Here is a 16,980-nt window from a genome sequence, read left to right as displayed (position 1 = left end):
ACATAGTAGCCCAAGAAAGAGTGACAAGACATTGAACTATGTCAAAAATAAAAATGCGGGGAAAAAATCCTCCAGCAAGTAGAATCTCTCATCACTTTGTGTTGAGCTGCATTTCAGCCCGGTAAACTATATGATTTTTCTCAAAATTTAAAAACCTAGCAGTTGCCCCTTAATTTCAAAAAGCTGTGACTCTGCCCTCTAAAGCCTTGGTAAAGCAGACTAATAGAAATACTTGGCACACGTTGGTTACCTAAGGGAATAATAGAACTATTTGCTGTAGTCGTTTGGCAAAAGGACATAAACATATGGCTTTGGTTTATATTCAGCACTGCCAGTTGTGCAAAGTTGCATGGTTGAAGTATACAACAGCAGTGACAACTCAGAAATCAGAAGTGAGAATCCAAATAAATCATCCTCGTTAGAAAGTTATTCAAGCTTGCCCCCAATTTAAGGTTTATTTTATCACTTCATATTTTCAAGTAGTGTCTTCAGGATAAAAATATTTATTTCTCAACAATATGTATACCAATCAACCACACCATGAAATGCCAAATTGTTGATAATTTCTACGTATTGTAAGCATGCTTTAAAGTTTGCATTCAGTAGACATACTTACTTATTTTTATTCCTGAAAAACAAATACACTGAACAAATTATTTCCCTGCTAGTCAGTTTTCTTCTAGAGATATTCAGAATAGCAATGTGTAAACTAAAGCAAAAGTTTCAAAAAAATAAAGATGAGATGACTCCTTGGCTAAAAATAATCAGAATCACAGAACAAGGGGTATTTTCAGTTACAATATTTAAGAACAGCTACTTTGTAAATATTTTTTTCTTCTTTCTGGACATCAATAGGTTATTAAAAATAAAGAAGAATAAGAAGAGCAAGAGAACTTCACCACTGTACTTGGAATATTCCTTAAAATTTTGTCTTCGGATTTTGGATATTTTTGCTGCCAGTAATCAGAATACAGAAACTTTATCTAGAAGTTACTTAATGTATACTTTGCATTTCCTTGTCGTACTGTCAGTCTAAGACTAATAATTCATAATAAAAAAATCTGTGGTTCAATGACAGGAAGATGCAGTCAGAACACATTGATACACAAGCAGGCAAACAGAGCTCTACATCTGGACAGGTTATAGGAAATCTTCTTGCTATCACATTTATTTTTTTAAATGCTTTTCATATGGCATTATTCTCTTCTTATGTGTTAGATTCTTAAACGAGTTAAAGTAAATGAAAAATTAAAATAGGAGTACCAAAAGCACTGAAAAGGTTTCTCTGAGGGTGTTATTTGTTGTAGGGTGAGGCACAGAGAATGCCATCTCAGCCTGGGGCACAGCGCAGCTCAGCTGTGTTTATAGTTCTTAGAAGTGTCTGACTTCAACTCTGAAGTTTGTGGATTGTGTTTAGGACTTTGGGATAGATTTGCATACCTTTAAAAAGTTTGTAATATTAATAGTAATCAAGTTCATTTGGTTTTGTGGGTTTTTTTGGGGGGGGTCATTTTTTGTTCTTTGGATTTCTTTTTTGTTTGGTTGGTTCTTTGGTTTTGTTTGCTTCTGGTTTGTTGTTTTGGTTTGGTTTGGTTTGGTTGTTGTTTTTTTCTTTTTTTTTTAAATTTTTCTGGATAAACTCAATAGTCTAGTGACAGGTGTAGCTGTTTTTTCTACGCAAACTTAAGTAGTTTACAAAATAAAAATAAGAAATAAAAACTTCAGACCTCTCAAAATCACTTAAGGCTTATCCTAGAGAAGTTGTTTGCCAAGTTCATTTGAAAATCAGACACAACTTTTAGTTGGAAAATCACAATAGAATATCAGCTTTTATTCTCATTTCCTCTAGATAAGCTGGTGGCTTCTTTCTCACTAGCTAGTTATACAAAAAGAAAGACTTCCACTCATGGACTGTGAAACACACTCAGGGAAAATTATGCTTATACAAAGATTACATTAGAAATTAGAAAGTGCACAGCTTTTACATTAGCTCTTTCCAGGAGGTGCATTTCACTTTTACCTATGTCAGCAGCACTGGCTTCCCCAAGTCACAGTTTATTTCGCAGTAATGTGCTATAAAACTATCTTACCACATAGTAATATCGATCTAGATTTGAAAATTCAGAATTAAAATGTGCTAGTAAAGTGAAATAGTTATTATTATTGTTATTTTTATTATTATCATTTATTGCACACGTCCATTTTCAGCTGTTAGTCATATTCTTGGATCCCATTATAATATCAGTGCATGCACATGTGCATAGATAGACTCCAGGCACACAAAAAAAGCAATTTCAAAGCCAAATCCTGATTCTCTCAGTCAGGGAAGTATTTCCAGGTGCTGCTCTCGAGTCCACTCACTGCAGTGTGATGATACAAACAGAAGAAATAACATTTGTTTTCTGTATCCAGGAACTTTGAAATAGTTTGCTTAGAAATTATGGTTCCTACTAATCCAATAGTAAATTAAACTGAAGAAACATAAATATCCTGCAGCAAGCATATAGCAAGTTACTCCAGTTTCAGCCAAGCAGAATTTGTAGTATCATTTGTGACTCCAGTGCGTTTTCTGGGATCTAGTTATTGACTTGTGACTTGTCCTTAAGTTGATATTGAAGGAAAGGTGGAGAGTGGAATTCTGAAATACTGAAGTTCTTGAAGACGGACAGAAAGCTGGTGAGGTTTGCTGGAATGTGCTTTTAGAAAATAATTCATCACCAACATGCTCAGTGAATTTCCACGTCACAGAAACTCAGTGCAACTGCAGGAATTCTTGGGCAGTTTTTTATTTCTTAGCCTGATTGCTTAACAACTGGGAACTGCAGAGCCACTGCAACTCACTTGCTGTGTTTCTGACTGTGTATCTCACACTATTTCATTTTGAGTAAATTAAGCTATTATCAACTAATTTTGAAAAGAAAACGTTTAGATGGGTTTAAACCCATCAAATCAGAGAATCTGGGTATAAAGACAAATCTAAAGTGGAATTAATTCCATCATTCACTTCTTTTTGTGAATCTTGCCCTTAAAAAATGCAGGACTGCAATTCCAAAAAAATTTTTCCTGACAAGCTTTTAGATATTATCCTAATGGCCCTGACAGCTAAAAAATTAGGAGTAAGACATCCTGTGAGGATTTTTTTCAGACATAACTATTCTGTGCTTCTTTGATGACTTCTTGTCTCAAGTTAACGTATGTCCTGAAAGGGAGGACTGATCATCCCCAGCTTTGAGAGCATGAAGCACCTTCCAGAACCATTCAATCTTTACAATAGATAGCAGTAATAAGATACAATTCTCAAATAAACACCCTAACAACTACTTGATACAATTTTTCACTTGGAGTTTAATTCTTTTATTGTTCCATGGACTGTTAAAAAGTTTGCATACTTTTTGCTGACCATCTGTGGCTGTAATCTCTTGTAAAACCATCACTATGTAGGCAAAAATCAGAACTGAGAAACTTTGTTTACTTTTCTCAGAATCATAGTTTCTGAAAGAACTATCAAACCCCAAAGGTACTACATTTCAAGAAAGATCTTTTTGCTGGCACACTTAGAATATTTCACAGTTTTATTCAGATATTTTTGTAGAATTTTCAAGGTAAAGAACAATATTTTTTTAAAGTTAATATTTTTTTAAAGTTAAGGTGCAACACGGACATGATTATTATTTTAATATGGGGTATGCACCAGGCTAAATAGTCCTATAAAATTTTGGTTTGAGTTGATTAAACATCTCTCATAGTTTCAATTTTTTTACAGGGAAATAAAATCAATAGAAAAATCACCTGCATTGATTTTACTGTTGGCTTTCACTCCTTTTGCAGTTTTTAAATATTCATCACAGTGCAACATAATATATAGACCAAAGTAACTGCTGTTCAGTAGAAGCAGTGGACACTTTTTGTTTCATAATTAAAAGAGCAGCACCATGATTGGTGTGGTATTATGAAATGATGACAAAGGAGTACCAGTGGTTTTAATAGTTTTAGCTTACAGGAGCTGTTGTTAATTTTGTCTGTAGAGTTGCAGGTGAAATAATGCACAGTGGATAAATAGTCTATATTGGTTTAACTGAACATAATATATAGTGTGTTCTGGAGTTGTTTGTCTCAATAGACTATAGTAATCAAAAGTAATGAACCTATTATGTGCAGGACCTTGGAGAGCATAGAATGGCAGTAAAAGTGTGGCACATAAAAGGTTTATTAAAGGAAATTAAAGTCCATCATTGCCACACCTGCTCCCCTATTATAAGTCTATGGCAGGTCAGTGCCTTCAATCACAACTCAGCATCAGAGAACAGAGCCACGTTTCCCATTACCATTGCAGTCACATTGTAAAAACTCGTTCTCCAGGTTTTAAGGGTAGTAACGAGTAAAGGCTGCCATCAGCCCCACTACATAAACAGAAGCCACTTATATTCCCTCCCTGCTAATAATCAACATCAGATGTAAATTTAAACAGAGAAAAGATATCATTGTCTGGCTTTGAGGTACATTTTGATCAATTTATACTTTCATTTCAGATATCACTAGCCAGTGTTCTAGAATTAGACTTCTTCTAGGACATGAATGCCAGTTTAAAATGCTCATGTTCTCGCCTGCAAATAGGTAATTTGGTTCCAGTAGCTGTATATAATATGTAACCACACATAACAACAACAAATAGAAAAAAAAATTTAAAAAGGAAATTAAAAAAATGCTTTTTCTCCCCTAGAAAGACTGACTTTACTCTTCTTTCTCAGATCATCTTTGTCATATTCTGCAATGTTCTTTCATATAGGACCTTCAAAACATCTCTGTTATCTGAGTCACATAAAGCTATAAATAAAAAATCCTCAGGTCTTCAAGCTCTACAAATGGAAAAAGGCACAAACAGAGTGTCATGCATCTTCCCTCTGTGGGGCAAACCAGTGCTGCTGACCCTCAGAAGGGGAGAGGGAAATAATCGACATCATCTTCTGATGACATTGTTTTTCATCTTGTGACCTTTTGCAGAGAAAGATGTCAGGCATAGGCAACTTCTGGTGTTCACATAATGCATCTACCAATTGCCCAACACAGCCATATAAATCAGATGATTGTGCTGCCATTTGTTCCTGCATATTGATCTCCAGACCATGGAAGCACATGGGAGTTTCTTCTTCTACAGTATGTTTGATCATCACCATTTTAAAAACAGAGAAACCAGGATTCAAACCTAAGAGATAGTGAGATACTACCATAGGCTGAAGAAGAATTCCAGAGTTCCTGATAGCTTGCCAAGGCAAAAATTTCTCAGGACTGAGCCTTCCTTAAATGAAATGTGAGAGTTACGTTTAGAATGGAGTTTGCCTCCCTGGACATTGTCAGAATTTGCTCTGTTATACAAGCTGCTGTATGTCCCTGAAGCTCTCCTCATCAGAACATGAAATCTTAATCTTAATTCAGCAGTTTGCAATAAAATCCATGAATTGAAATCCTGCCCCTACAATTATGTGTCCTGGCCAGATCCCAGACCAGAACATGCATATATTCAGTGCTAATTATGATGTAGTCAAAAGTTATAAGGGCAGCTCATCTTTCAAGTTGTCTCTTTTTCTTTTTTTTTTTTTTTTCATTTGTAAATCTTTTAGCAACATCTGACTTTCTGGGGGATTTTTTTTTCATGTTTGCTTGGGTTTTATTAATTTATAAAAGACACAAACCCAGAAACTGCATTCTTGCAAAAACTCATAAATCTCCGTAACTGTGTCTTCGACCAAAACTTCTGTGTGAAGTAGTTGTTTAAGTGGAGTTTCACATTTTAAGGGTGAAGTTTTCAGAGATGTAGGTTCTGACACTGCTATTAAAATATACATTCATAGAACATTGCTGTTTGTAACCTTATACCTTCAGCTTACACCTGTAGAAGTTGTCATTAAACCTAACAGAGTCACTCATAACCATCACTTTATTAAACAAATCTGTATCATTAAAGGTATCTCCTAGGTATTTACTAGATATTCACAGATGGCTTTTTATCTCTTTGACAAGATTAATAAGGCATGATTATATTTCTTTCTATTACTGTCTAGCCTTTGGAAAAAAAAAAAAAAAGCATTGGAGACTTTTTTTTCTCAATGGCAAAAGGGATGAATTAAAGACTTTGTGTTAATATTACAGATGGATGCAGATGGGGAAAATAAAAAGCTGCGCACACGCTCAAAAGGAACCAAGGGTGAGTTAGCAAGCACGTTCCACGACCCTGTGCCCAGCACACCATGAAATATGAGAGTTCCTGTGCACAGTCCCTAATGTGCAGTAAGAGAGTGTGTAGCTTCCTTAGAGCTGCTTTTTTAATCAAGGCAGGACACAGACTGCTGGAATTAAGAGGCAAGATGTTATTAGCTATGGCTTAAAGAAAAAATAAAATAAAATAAAATTTAAAATCTACTGTATGCTATTTTCGTTGAGCTGTTTCTCAAAGAAAATAAAAGGTTTTGCTGTTTATTATGCAACCAAAGATTTTTCCATAAGGAGTAGAGCTAGATAAAATTGAGTAGATGCTTTCAAAGTAATGTACAAAACTTTGTCTCAGTCAGTGGAATATTTTTTCTTTCTATTGCCATAAATTACCTGCAAATTAGCTGTATAAATGGTCCAGAAGTATATTTAGTTCAATCAAAATATGTGCAGATGTATGCAGCAGAGGAGAACCTGTGCTTTTTTTAAGTACTGATGATTGTGCTTCATTTTGCAAAGTTATGGCATAGCTCTATTTCCCATCTTTCCTCTCTTTTTGTAAGGAACAGATGGAAATACAGTACTGAGAGATAAACAGGCCCTTAATGATCTCAACATCTGGAAAACATGATTGACTGGCAATACAGCCCTTCCAGGAAAATAATTTTTTATATCAATTCATAACACTTTTTGTGACTCTTGATAATGAGTGAAAAATGGAAATACTTAAAAATAAATGTCAAAGTTTTGCCTGCTCTGTGAGCATTTTTGCTTATGGCTAGTTTCAGAGGTGCAAAGCACTCATCCATCACTCTGATCTTAATGTGAATCATACGCTCTCAGGATTGTGCAAAACAGACTACTTTGATTCATTGTCACAACTCAGTAATTCTGGATTCCTAACATTGTGTCTTCAGCTTCAAGTTGTGGCCAGAATGAAAAATGAAGTGCGGTTTGGTTTAGTTCTCTGGTTTCAAATTATTAAAGATGTGAAAAGTGCTGGACTTCTCTTAGGAAAAGACAGAGGAAGGGGGTGGGAGTGCCACAAACTACCTGCAGACAAGAAGATAAATACAGACAAGCCTTTCGAAAAAACATAATAATTTTCATGTCAGATCCTTGATGCATCCCTTGGTTATGTCCTCTGAAATTAATGTAAAAATCATATATACTTCAAAAGTACCAGAACAGAGAACTTGAAGAAAGTTATTGAGTAGGGAAGAATTCACATCTCAGCATTAGACGGTGTCTTCTCTGTCTATGAATTAAGACGGTCTGGCTGGCTCAGCAGGCTTTAGTTGTATTTATTAGGGGATTCATACCCTTTTCACTTAAAAGACTAACACAGTTTTGAAACTTATGAATTTTCTTTTTCTATATTTTTATACACATACACATCTAGAGAAAGTAATATATCAGGAACATTTTTCCACTAGTGGAAACAACAAAAGTTGCCTGTGCAATATGAGTAATGTTTAGGCAGGTATTGGTAAACATCAGCCTTCATCATTCCCAAACTGAATTAAAATTCAGGAAAAGCAGAGCTTTCTCATTCTATTTTCAACAAAAACTTGTGCCTTCTCTTTTTTTTTTTTTAATTATTATTTTTCTTAGTGTTCCATTAAATATCACGCTGCAGATTTCATGCATGCTAAAATAACTATGAGAATTATAAGTTCAGTTAACATTTGCTAGCATTAACAACAATCCTGTGGCTGGCATGAAATAATCACCTGTGTTTTTGATAGCCACTCCCGTCATCACATTTGGCAGGTGCAAGGTTGCAGAAAGCACAGGTTTTGAAGTGTAAACTAACACATTCTTTCCTGATTTTTTTTTTATCAGTTCAAGTGGACTCCATAGCTCAAGAGCTCAGGTAAGAACTCACATTGTTTAATCTCTCAGTTTTATTTTCTGATTTTATTGGGAAATTCATGTCAATGGGATTGCTACAAAATAGAGAATCTAGTAAATGATTCATTATGTAGATATTTAGCATGGGTAGGACAGAGAGTGATTAATTTTTTAAATATACAAAAAAGAAATAGATAACATTAAATTATGCAAGCATAATTGAAACTAATGCAAAGTGGTCAGGATTCTGGCATTTTGTTTTAATCTTCAGCTTCTGTCAGGTAGCACAAAAAAAGAAAATAGTTCCTCATTGGTCTGCAGCCTTTTTTTTTCTCGTGTAGCAAGTGTTACTGTATTTTAGCATCTAAACATTTTAAAAGATGTTAACCTTTGCACAGTTTTGTTAGATGGCTTTTATAAAACTGAGTGTATCTGTGGACTACTGTGCATTCTAAATGCATTCATGGTTCATTCCTCTCTAAGTACTCACAATACTGTAAATTCTGCAAGGATACTTCAGATCATCAGTAATCTAATAAAAGTTTAACATTGCTACTTTATTCTTACTAATGTCTCCATTAGCTCCTAATAACTGGTCCAAGAGCTTAGAACAAACCCTGGAAAGCCTGGTACATTTTTTCTTAGAAATCCTAGAAAAACCCCACTTACCATCAAATTCTTTTTTTTTTACTAAGACAATTTTACTCTCAAGGCCCACAAGGGAAATATTTACAGATAGCTGAAAATTCCTAGAGTTACTAGGGAATGGACTACAGCTACAATATAAATACTGAGAATATTTTTGCAAAAAAGTCTTAAAAGTTCTTCTTAATTTATTTTCCCTACATTCACTTTTCATTATATGCTACCAAGCTGCTTTCTTAACCACAATATTCATCTGAAGCATGTGATTGTGGGTTCATCCATCTAGGAAGCAGAAATACTCTCATGTGGTTTATTTGATCAATCAAAATGCCACTCTCTCTTGAGTTAGGACATGAAATTTTTACATGAAGTTATTTGCAGTGAAGACATACAGCGTTTTGAAGTCTAGTTTTATGATAAAACTGAGGAAAGTACAAGCTTCTAGATATCCCACGAACAGAAGTGAAGGTTAACTTTTTGGATAAATTATTCTTGTGAGTCATTCATTCAGCTCTACTGTGAACCTCATTTTTTCTGTATGGCTTCAGTTTCCTGAGATTTAGTGCTTCTCCTTTTTCCTCTGTGCATCCTTAATTTATGCACCAGAAGGATACATTAATCCAAAGAGGCAGTCATCCAAAAATGAGGATGGTCCATGTGTTCCTATGAGAAAAATGTTTGAAAAATAGAGGATGTGTAAGTTTCTGCAACATCAGGGAAGCTGTAATTTATGCATTATCAATTACTATAGCTTTTCCCAAGCAATATTGCTTTTCTTTGTGAAATACATGCTTTCTTAGAAACTACCACATAATCTGTTACTTTCTCTGCCAGAGGTGTGAACCGCCTCCATAAAGAAGCATCTTTAAAACAGTGAGCTCAACAGCCAGCAAAATAATTGCCCAGTCCTTATCTTGGTGTTCCCAACCTCTGCTGTACCAAAATCCACATCAGGAATCCCTGCAATGAAGTGGCTTTACTGCCATGCAGGTCAGGTGATCAACTTCTACGATTCTGTTTCTTTTGGAAATTAAGCCCACAATATGCATTCCTATTACCCATATCCATCTTACTGTGAAAAAACCATTGAACATTCCTTAAGAATTAAAGACTGAAATAGTCTGTTGTTTTCCCTGGATACAGATATTGGAACCTCTGGCTTTTCTGACCAAGGTTCTAAATGCTGTGTCGGCTGAGAATTTTAAATCCATGCTTAATTAATTTCCCCTTTTCCCCTGGCTTATCCTATCTGACAAAGCACTTTTGCACTCCATATTGAGTTTCTGTTACAAAGTGCCTTGGGATACTTCTACATGAAAGGCACTACATAAGCTTACATGCTCATATTGTATTATTATTAGTTTCATAACATTGATTTGTTCTAGAGCATTTGTTAGCCTTTTCTTATTCTCTAAGTTGCGTTTCACACAAAAGTAGAGAATAAAATAACTGAAAAGCCAAACAAAGAGTTGCAGTCACCAATTAGATTCAATAATGGATGAAAATTTATCTCTTCTAAATTTCAGGGGTTGCATTCTTGCTTAGAGGAATGTGATTCCAAAACAAAATAATAATAAAAAAAATCTATTAATCTCAAAAAAACCAAGATTTCATCCAGAAATCAGGCAAATGACTTTGCTATCATTAATCTTTTCCCAAGAAATCGGACATATTTTTTAATAAAAAAAGTATCTTTTGAGAAACAGATCACCTTAGGGGTCAGGTTGGGTTTTAATACATTTCCATTTAACAAAATAACTAGAAGTTCCCTTGCACTGCACTAGAGTTCTTAGAGGGCACTATTTTTCTTTCCAGGTACTGACCTATACACAATTCCTGTTTAAGTGTCAGACTTGCACTGATTTAATAGAATTCTGTCTTAAGTAATCCCAAATTTCAATATCATATAAATAGTTCTGAATTATAAGACTCTTTTTTTCATTATATCAACTGTATATGGTGTAGTGTTGAAGCACAATATGCTCAAATTAATAAGTCCTTCAAAACAGAACTGTTTCTCCTTCCAGTCTTAATTATTTACTTATGAACAATATGGTTTATTTTTCATTTAGGAATGTAGTGGTGTGGTGATTTCATTGGTGAACTAAACTACCCACAGGATGAGATTAATCTTTTATCACAAAATAAACACAGCAAAACACAGTGTGTCATAGAAGTGAGTGTTGAAGCCAGATCTCTGTCCCATACAGTCAGGTCTGATTTTGACTCCTTTCAGGAATAACATCTCTGTTGCATCCACCTTCTGCTAGAAGCAGAAAGAAGAGGTCTTGTCTTAGCTGATTTAGTCATGGACCACTGAAAGGACCAGAACCTTCAGCTGTGTTCAGGATTAGAATGAAAAGCAAAGGGAAGTGAGGAATATTGGTGTGATGTATTCTCATTACTGTGTTCTATTTAACAGATGGAATACAGTACTATGAACCATCTGTAGGTTATGGAGTGGCATCTGGGTCAGACCAAGGAAGAGCAAATTGGATTGATCCAAGCATAGGATTACACAGGCATAGATCAGTTTGGCTAAATCCATGTCTGAATAGAAAAAGTACCTTTTCTGGGTTAAGTACAGGTGAAACCGAGTCTTTCTGTCTTCTGTCAGTAATAATTAATGAAGATTCTGCAATGCACTGGTATTCCATGTCATGGAGAACATGTATAAAGATTTGAGTATCTTGAGTACTCTAACATAGAGAGAAAGTAATAGAGTGGAGCTGTCTGGATGTCTCTTGGTAGAAGAACTAACAGGACACTTCAACCTTTACTGATGTCACTAGATTGGGAGGGTGAGAAACCAGCAAATCAACCCTGCAATCAATGGTACTGAATTATTTCAGAAGGCTAGTGTTACTAAAATATATTTCTTAACTTTATCCAAAATGTTTAATAGGTATGCCAATATAAATAACAGTACAGACAACATACTAGAAAGCAATTTGCTGACTGAGGTAGTTATTACTTATTTTAAAATCCTGAATGTTTCTCTGATTTTCTCTAAGTACTGGTAGGTGATATGTAGCCAGTTACATTGGAACTCTACTAAGAAACAGTGATGGAATGATGGTATAGAGTTTGATAACTGGAAGATAATCTGGCCACTGAGGATAAATTCATAGCATGAGAGAAAAGGACTGTGCGTGCCTAGCTGCATTTAAAAAGGAATGAGTCATTGCTAAATCCAAATAAACAAAAATTAAAAGAAAAAAGACAAAACAAACAGCTTTATAATAAGTATTTTTGTTCGAAGAAAGCAATAGTTTGGCATACGACCTGAGAAAGAGGTGGAAGCAGTACTCATATGGTGGCAGTAGTGGACATGAGAAACAAAAACACACAAAAATGTTCAAAGATGTTCCTCAGTAAGAACTGAAGAACTGAGATTATGATTGATTTTGCCTATTGCTATCACCTTCACAGCAGTCTTATCCTATAGCACTGCTTAAAAGTGATACAGAGACAGAGAAAGCTGTTTGTTCCTAGCCTGCATCTGGAAAAAAATAGTAGGTTTATCCTTTGGGCTTTGATTTCACAGCAGTTTGTTCTAGACTCCAGATTTTCTGGAAACAGCTGGGGAAAAAAAAGCATATTTTTCACAGTCCTAAATAAGTATATCTGGAATAGAACTGAGGCAGACGTGCTCTCTGGTGACTCATCTGTCTCCTATTGGCAGAGAGTGTGGGACCCTTGCAGTCCGTAACATGCTCTGCTGAAGAAGTGTATCCCTGAATCCATTTAGTCTTAGTAATAAATGCTAGATGAAGGTGCTCAGCAGTAATTCCTACTGCCAGGATATTTATCCTGAATTTGTGCAAACCTGTCTGAGCTTGACAAGAAGTCTTTTTTTTTTTTTTTTTTTTTTTTCAATTAAAGACTGTTGGATGCTTTGATCTTAGAGTTCTTTTCCAACCGTGACGATTCTGTTATTCTTTGATGTTGATGGCATACATTCCAGGCTCTCTTCCCCAGTGTTTCCTATGATGGTAACTGTCTGGGACAGAGTGATGCTAAACTGTCATTCAAATATTTTATTTCACATGAGACAAAGATCTGTGTCATGATGTTTCTATTGATAATTGATCTGCAGTTAAATAGTGGGTATTAATCTTAAGAGTACCTGTTCCCAACATCTGATAATAGAATGATGAGATAAGAGCATTTGCTGCATGCTCTCTAGCTTGGAAAAGGAGAAAGAGCTTGGAAAAAGCTTTACCCCTTTTCTATCTGTTGTAGAAAATGGAATGGTTATGGGGCTTTGAAAATAATAACCTCTTACTCCAAGATTTCTGGTATAACCAATGGCTGGCGTATTGTCATCAGTCATAATATCTTATATTCTGAATTAATCTTGTTAATTTCTTCTTTTCTGACAGTACTGTTAGATTCTTAAGGAATTTAGGCTGGTCTAGTCATTATTCCCCTCAAAGAATATGTGGAAATCTATGTTTAATGCTAAGGAAAAATGACTTTGTAACTAATGTTTGATGTAAAACATTGAACAGTCAAGCATAAACAAACCCTGAACAATCTGTACACAGTACAGTTTACTGTGAGGCAAAGGTAAGTGTATGCTGGCCACAGAACTAATAAAATAATAGTGGTAGAATTCACCTATCTTTATTATTATGCCCTGGATGTCAAGCATTCTCATAATAACTAATAAAGCAAGCGTTAAAGTAAAATATAATGGCAATCAAATTTTTACGTCTGTCATGTCTTCCCTTGTTTCCTCCTTCTTCTTCTAGTACCTCTCTAATTAGCCATCAGATCGTGAAATCTACACTGCTGTCATTCCTCCTCTCTCATCACTCTGCCTCTCCCTTCTCTCTTCCTCTGCATTTCCTGGACCTCTGATGACTTGCCAGACCTCAGGCTTTTGCCTTTTCTGTATTCCCATATGCTTTCATAGCTCAGAAACAAATTGCTTTTCAGTACTGGTTACTTTTATTTTTTCTATTAAAATAAAATTATTTGAATGAGATCATAATAGGTAATAAGGACCCCTGGTCTTAAAAGCATTGTCATTGTTTCTGTGAAGAAATAATACCATAAAATTCTGGGCAACTTTAATATTTTGCAGGTAATCCTTGAGTTGATAGTTGTTTGACTTAACTTTAGTGAACTATCCAGAATAACCATTAAGATGGTTGGAATAGAAGCTGTATCTCATACTCCTTTTGAGACACCTGTGTTTGGAGTTGTTAATTACAATTACTCATTTGCCTAATTGTGTGAATTATTCCTCTTGATATAAAGACATTTTGACCTATGCACTTTGACCTCTACCTTTTCCTCCTGCAATTATTTACAGCATTTAAATTTTGTATTTCATGTTCAGATTTGCATTTTAGTTTGTTTTAGTTGATACTTCATGTGAATTTTCTTTATAGGTGACTTCTATAGCTTTCTTCAATAGCAAAAGCATTACATGAGTTTCTAGAGTATTATAGGCTTCTTTTATCAGCCACTATAATTATTTCTAGCCAACACCTGCATTCTCAGTGTCTCTTTTCTCTTTGTTATTTTATTTTATTGTGGTTTTATGATTTTTCTACTTAAACCCTCCGCCTAATATTTTTAAAGGGATTATTAGTTAGTTTCAACATATGCTTTTCTGTAATAGTTTTATAATGTGTCAAATTATATTTTAGTTTAAATTATTATTTTGTTTGTGGTTTCTGGACTGGTGGATACTTATTTGCAGGGGGTTTTTTCTACCTAGGAACTTGTTGTGTCTTAGAATGTTCCCTGTCTTGAACTAGAAGTAATGTTACTTGATACATAACAGGAGCTGTCTTCCTCATCCCAATTTATGTGTTCATCAGCACACAGTAAATGTTATCCTTCCAACCCTACAAAGGAATTTAGAGTTGCATATGCTTTAGTGCCTTCTGCTGGGTAACAGGATGCAGCAGAACATTATAGCTCCAAATGGTTGTTTCCTCTTATGGCAGATCTTTTCTCTGCAGATGACCACAGGCCATATAGATATTGAAATGCCAACCGGTGACTTCTGCCTCAGATATATCAATCATGAGCTAAATATTATGGCTTGCTGAATTGCTCTGTCTGACTGATGTTAAGGGTGGATTCAGCCAAGCAAAAGCAAGCTGAAACAGACTGCAGACAGGCTGGAGATAGCAAGGAAAGGAAAAGAATGCAGTCACGGGACCTCCTGATACATTAAAGGGAGGTACTGGCTCCTGACAATTAATTGCTTACTGTCCCACTGTCTGCCGTAAAAAATAAAAAAATTTTAAAAATAAATAAAAAAAACAAGCAGCCTATCTTCTTATGTCTTCTTCAAGCAGATTGTAGCTACCAGTATGTTTTTTATTACGTGTTTACCAGCGTTAGCAGGCTGACTACTCATGTGCAAGGCTTTCTGAATGCAAAGGTTGTGTGGATGATCTGTAGATTTGCCTAGAAACTTAATCCATTCTAAGCCAAATTCTTGGCTTGTGTCCCACTGGAATTTATTGACCTACTGAACCTGGACAGATTGAGCGAGTAAATGAAAAAGAGGCTAGGGAGGCTGAATTTGGCCCAGATCTTGGGCATTCATTCATATTACTGAATTTAAGAACTTTTTAAGCTTCGCACAATAAAAATTAAACTTCCTTCAAACTGGCTTTTACTAAAAATAAGAAACCTGTTAGAAAAGGATCCAAATATACAACTCTAGCCATGAAGATCTCTTGATCTGTGAGCTATAACATGACAGCATGAAGGAGTCACCCATTTCATTCACACAGTATCTTAATTAGAGGGTGCATGTGTGTTGTTTTTATATGATCTGAATATCCTTATGATCCTACAACCCTGTAAACTGAAAACAAGAAAACCAGAGAAAATAAGTTAAATCTGTGCTGTCACGCTCTTAGCTGACTTTCCTGTGGGGAGACTTCTTAAAATAAAAGAAAAAAAGAAAAAGGAAAAGAAAAGTGGGCTTAAAAGAAAAGCTATTTCATGAGCCTATTGCAGCCTGAAATTGTCTTCAGGCATCACAGTGAGCTTGAGGCATGGGCAGTTTTCACCATAACTGCATGCCTTTTCCTGTGTTATTGCTAACTTACCATTGCTCCTCTTTTTTTCACTTGCTTGTTTTTATTTGCTCAGTCATTTCACAGTCCAGTTGTTCTTTTTGGTCAGGTGGCCTATAACATTTAGTTTACTGTCTGAAACATCTCCAAGCTCAGTATATAATGACTCAACACCATTCCCCATTTCTCCCCAGCCTCTTCTTATGGGGGCTAATAAATCCTTTTTCACCAACAAGGCTAAGGCAACTCCTTTATTTTTCTTATATGTCTTTTTAAAATAAAATATACCTTTTAATATCATGCTCCGGCCAGCTTTCATTTATGGTACCATATTTTCTCCACATTATTATCTATCCAGTTCTGCTTGTTTTTTCTAGCTAAACCTTTCATTTGTGTATATAGACAGACACTTTAATAGCCCCAAGTTACTCAGCTTATTTTGCTCTATATTAGTGTTCATAAATATGAATTTTCCTTTTATCTCTCTTCCCATCTATACCCTATGTGCATTTCTTTTATCTTGGTTCAGCCCTGGACTGAACTTCACACAACTCTGGCATTTTTAAAAAGGAGCATTGCCTGGATATGGCAGTAAAGTTTTCTATTTGTAGAAGACCCTTTAACCCTGGAATGATCACTACAGTGAACAGGGACACACATCTGTGTCCCTTTCACAGATACAACTTGTAAGCCAGGTTGAAAGGGGTGAAACACATTTTTGTACTGTGAGTGATATTAAAAAATGAGAAACACTCAGAATTTATTTAATTATCATTGAAGTTATGCTAGTGTCTGGGCTTCTAATACAGCCCATTCACTGTAATTGGCAAGAATTTTTTTTACATATTTTATTTGTTTAAGCTTTTCCATTTTTAATGCTTAAAAATGCTGATGTAAGGAAATGACTTTTACCTGAATGCTCTTTGAAATAATTCTTATCTTCCTTTAAAAAGTAATAAAAGAAGAGATTGATCAAGAAGTCCTTATTTAATACACAAACCATTGACTTTATGTCCTTTGAGAGTCTGCTTTGTTTTACATCTAGCACCTGCAATGGTTTTTAGCACAGAATACAATAAATGAAATTACTGTTTAAATTGTCACATTTCCTAGGGCATACACCTTGAAGATTTTGTATTCCAGCATCCAGGGTCTGAAGTGGTGCAATATACTTTCCTCCCTTTAGAAAATATTCCATCTTTATGTATAAAATCTATTA

The 16,980-nt window shown here is 35.1% G+C and overlaps 1 protein-coding gene across 4 annotated transcripts in view; it reads left to right on the top strand.

The window, feature by feature from the left end:
- The window catches only part of ST18 (ST18 C2H2C-type zinc finger transcription factor), a 181,865-nt gene that overhangs the window by 107,355 nt on the left and 57,530 nt on the right, over positions 1-16,980 (top strand). For all 4 annotated transcript variants that reach the window (XM_071737528.1, XM_071737527.1, XM_071737530.1 and 1 more), the window contains 2 exons: positions 6,148-6,202; positions 8,053-8,083. In XM_071737528.1, coding sequence (XP_071593629.1) covers positions 6,148-6,202; positions 8,053-8,083 — 86 coding nt within the window. The remainder of the gene's footprint in view (positions 1-6,147; positions 6,203-8,052; positions 8,084-16,980) is intronic.

Source organism: Heliangelus exortis, chromosome 2 (assembly GCF_036169615.1).
Source record: "Heliangelus exortis chromosome 2, bHelExo1.hap1, whole genome shotgun sequence".
Taxonomy (NCBI): domain Eukaryota; kingdom Metazoa; phylum Chordata; class Aves; order Apodiformes; family Trochilidae; genus Heliangelus; species Heliangelus exortis.
Note: the sequence above shows the minus strand (reverse complement) of the source record. Positions and strands in the feature narration are given on the sequence as shown.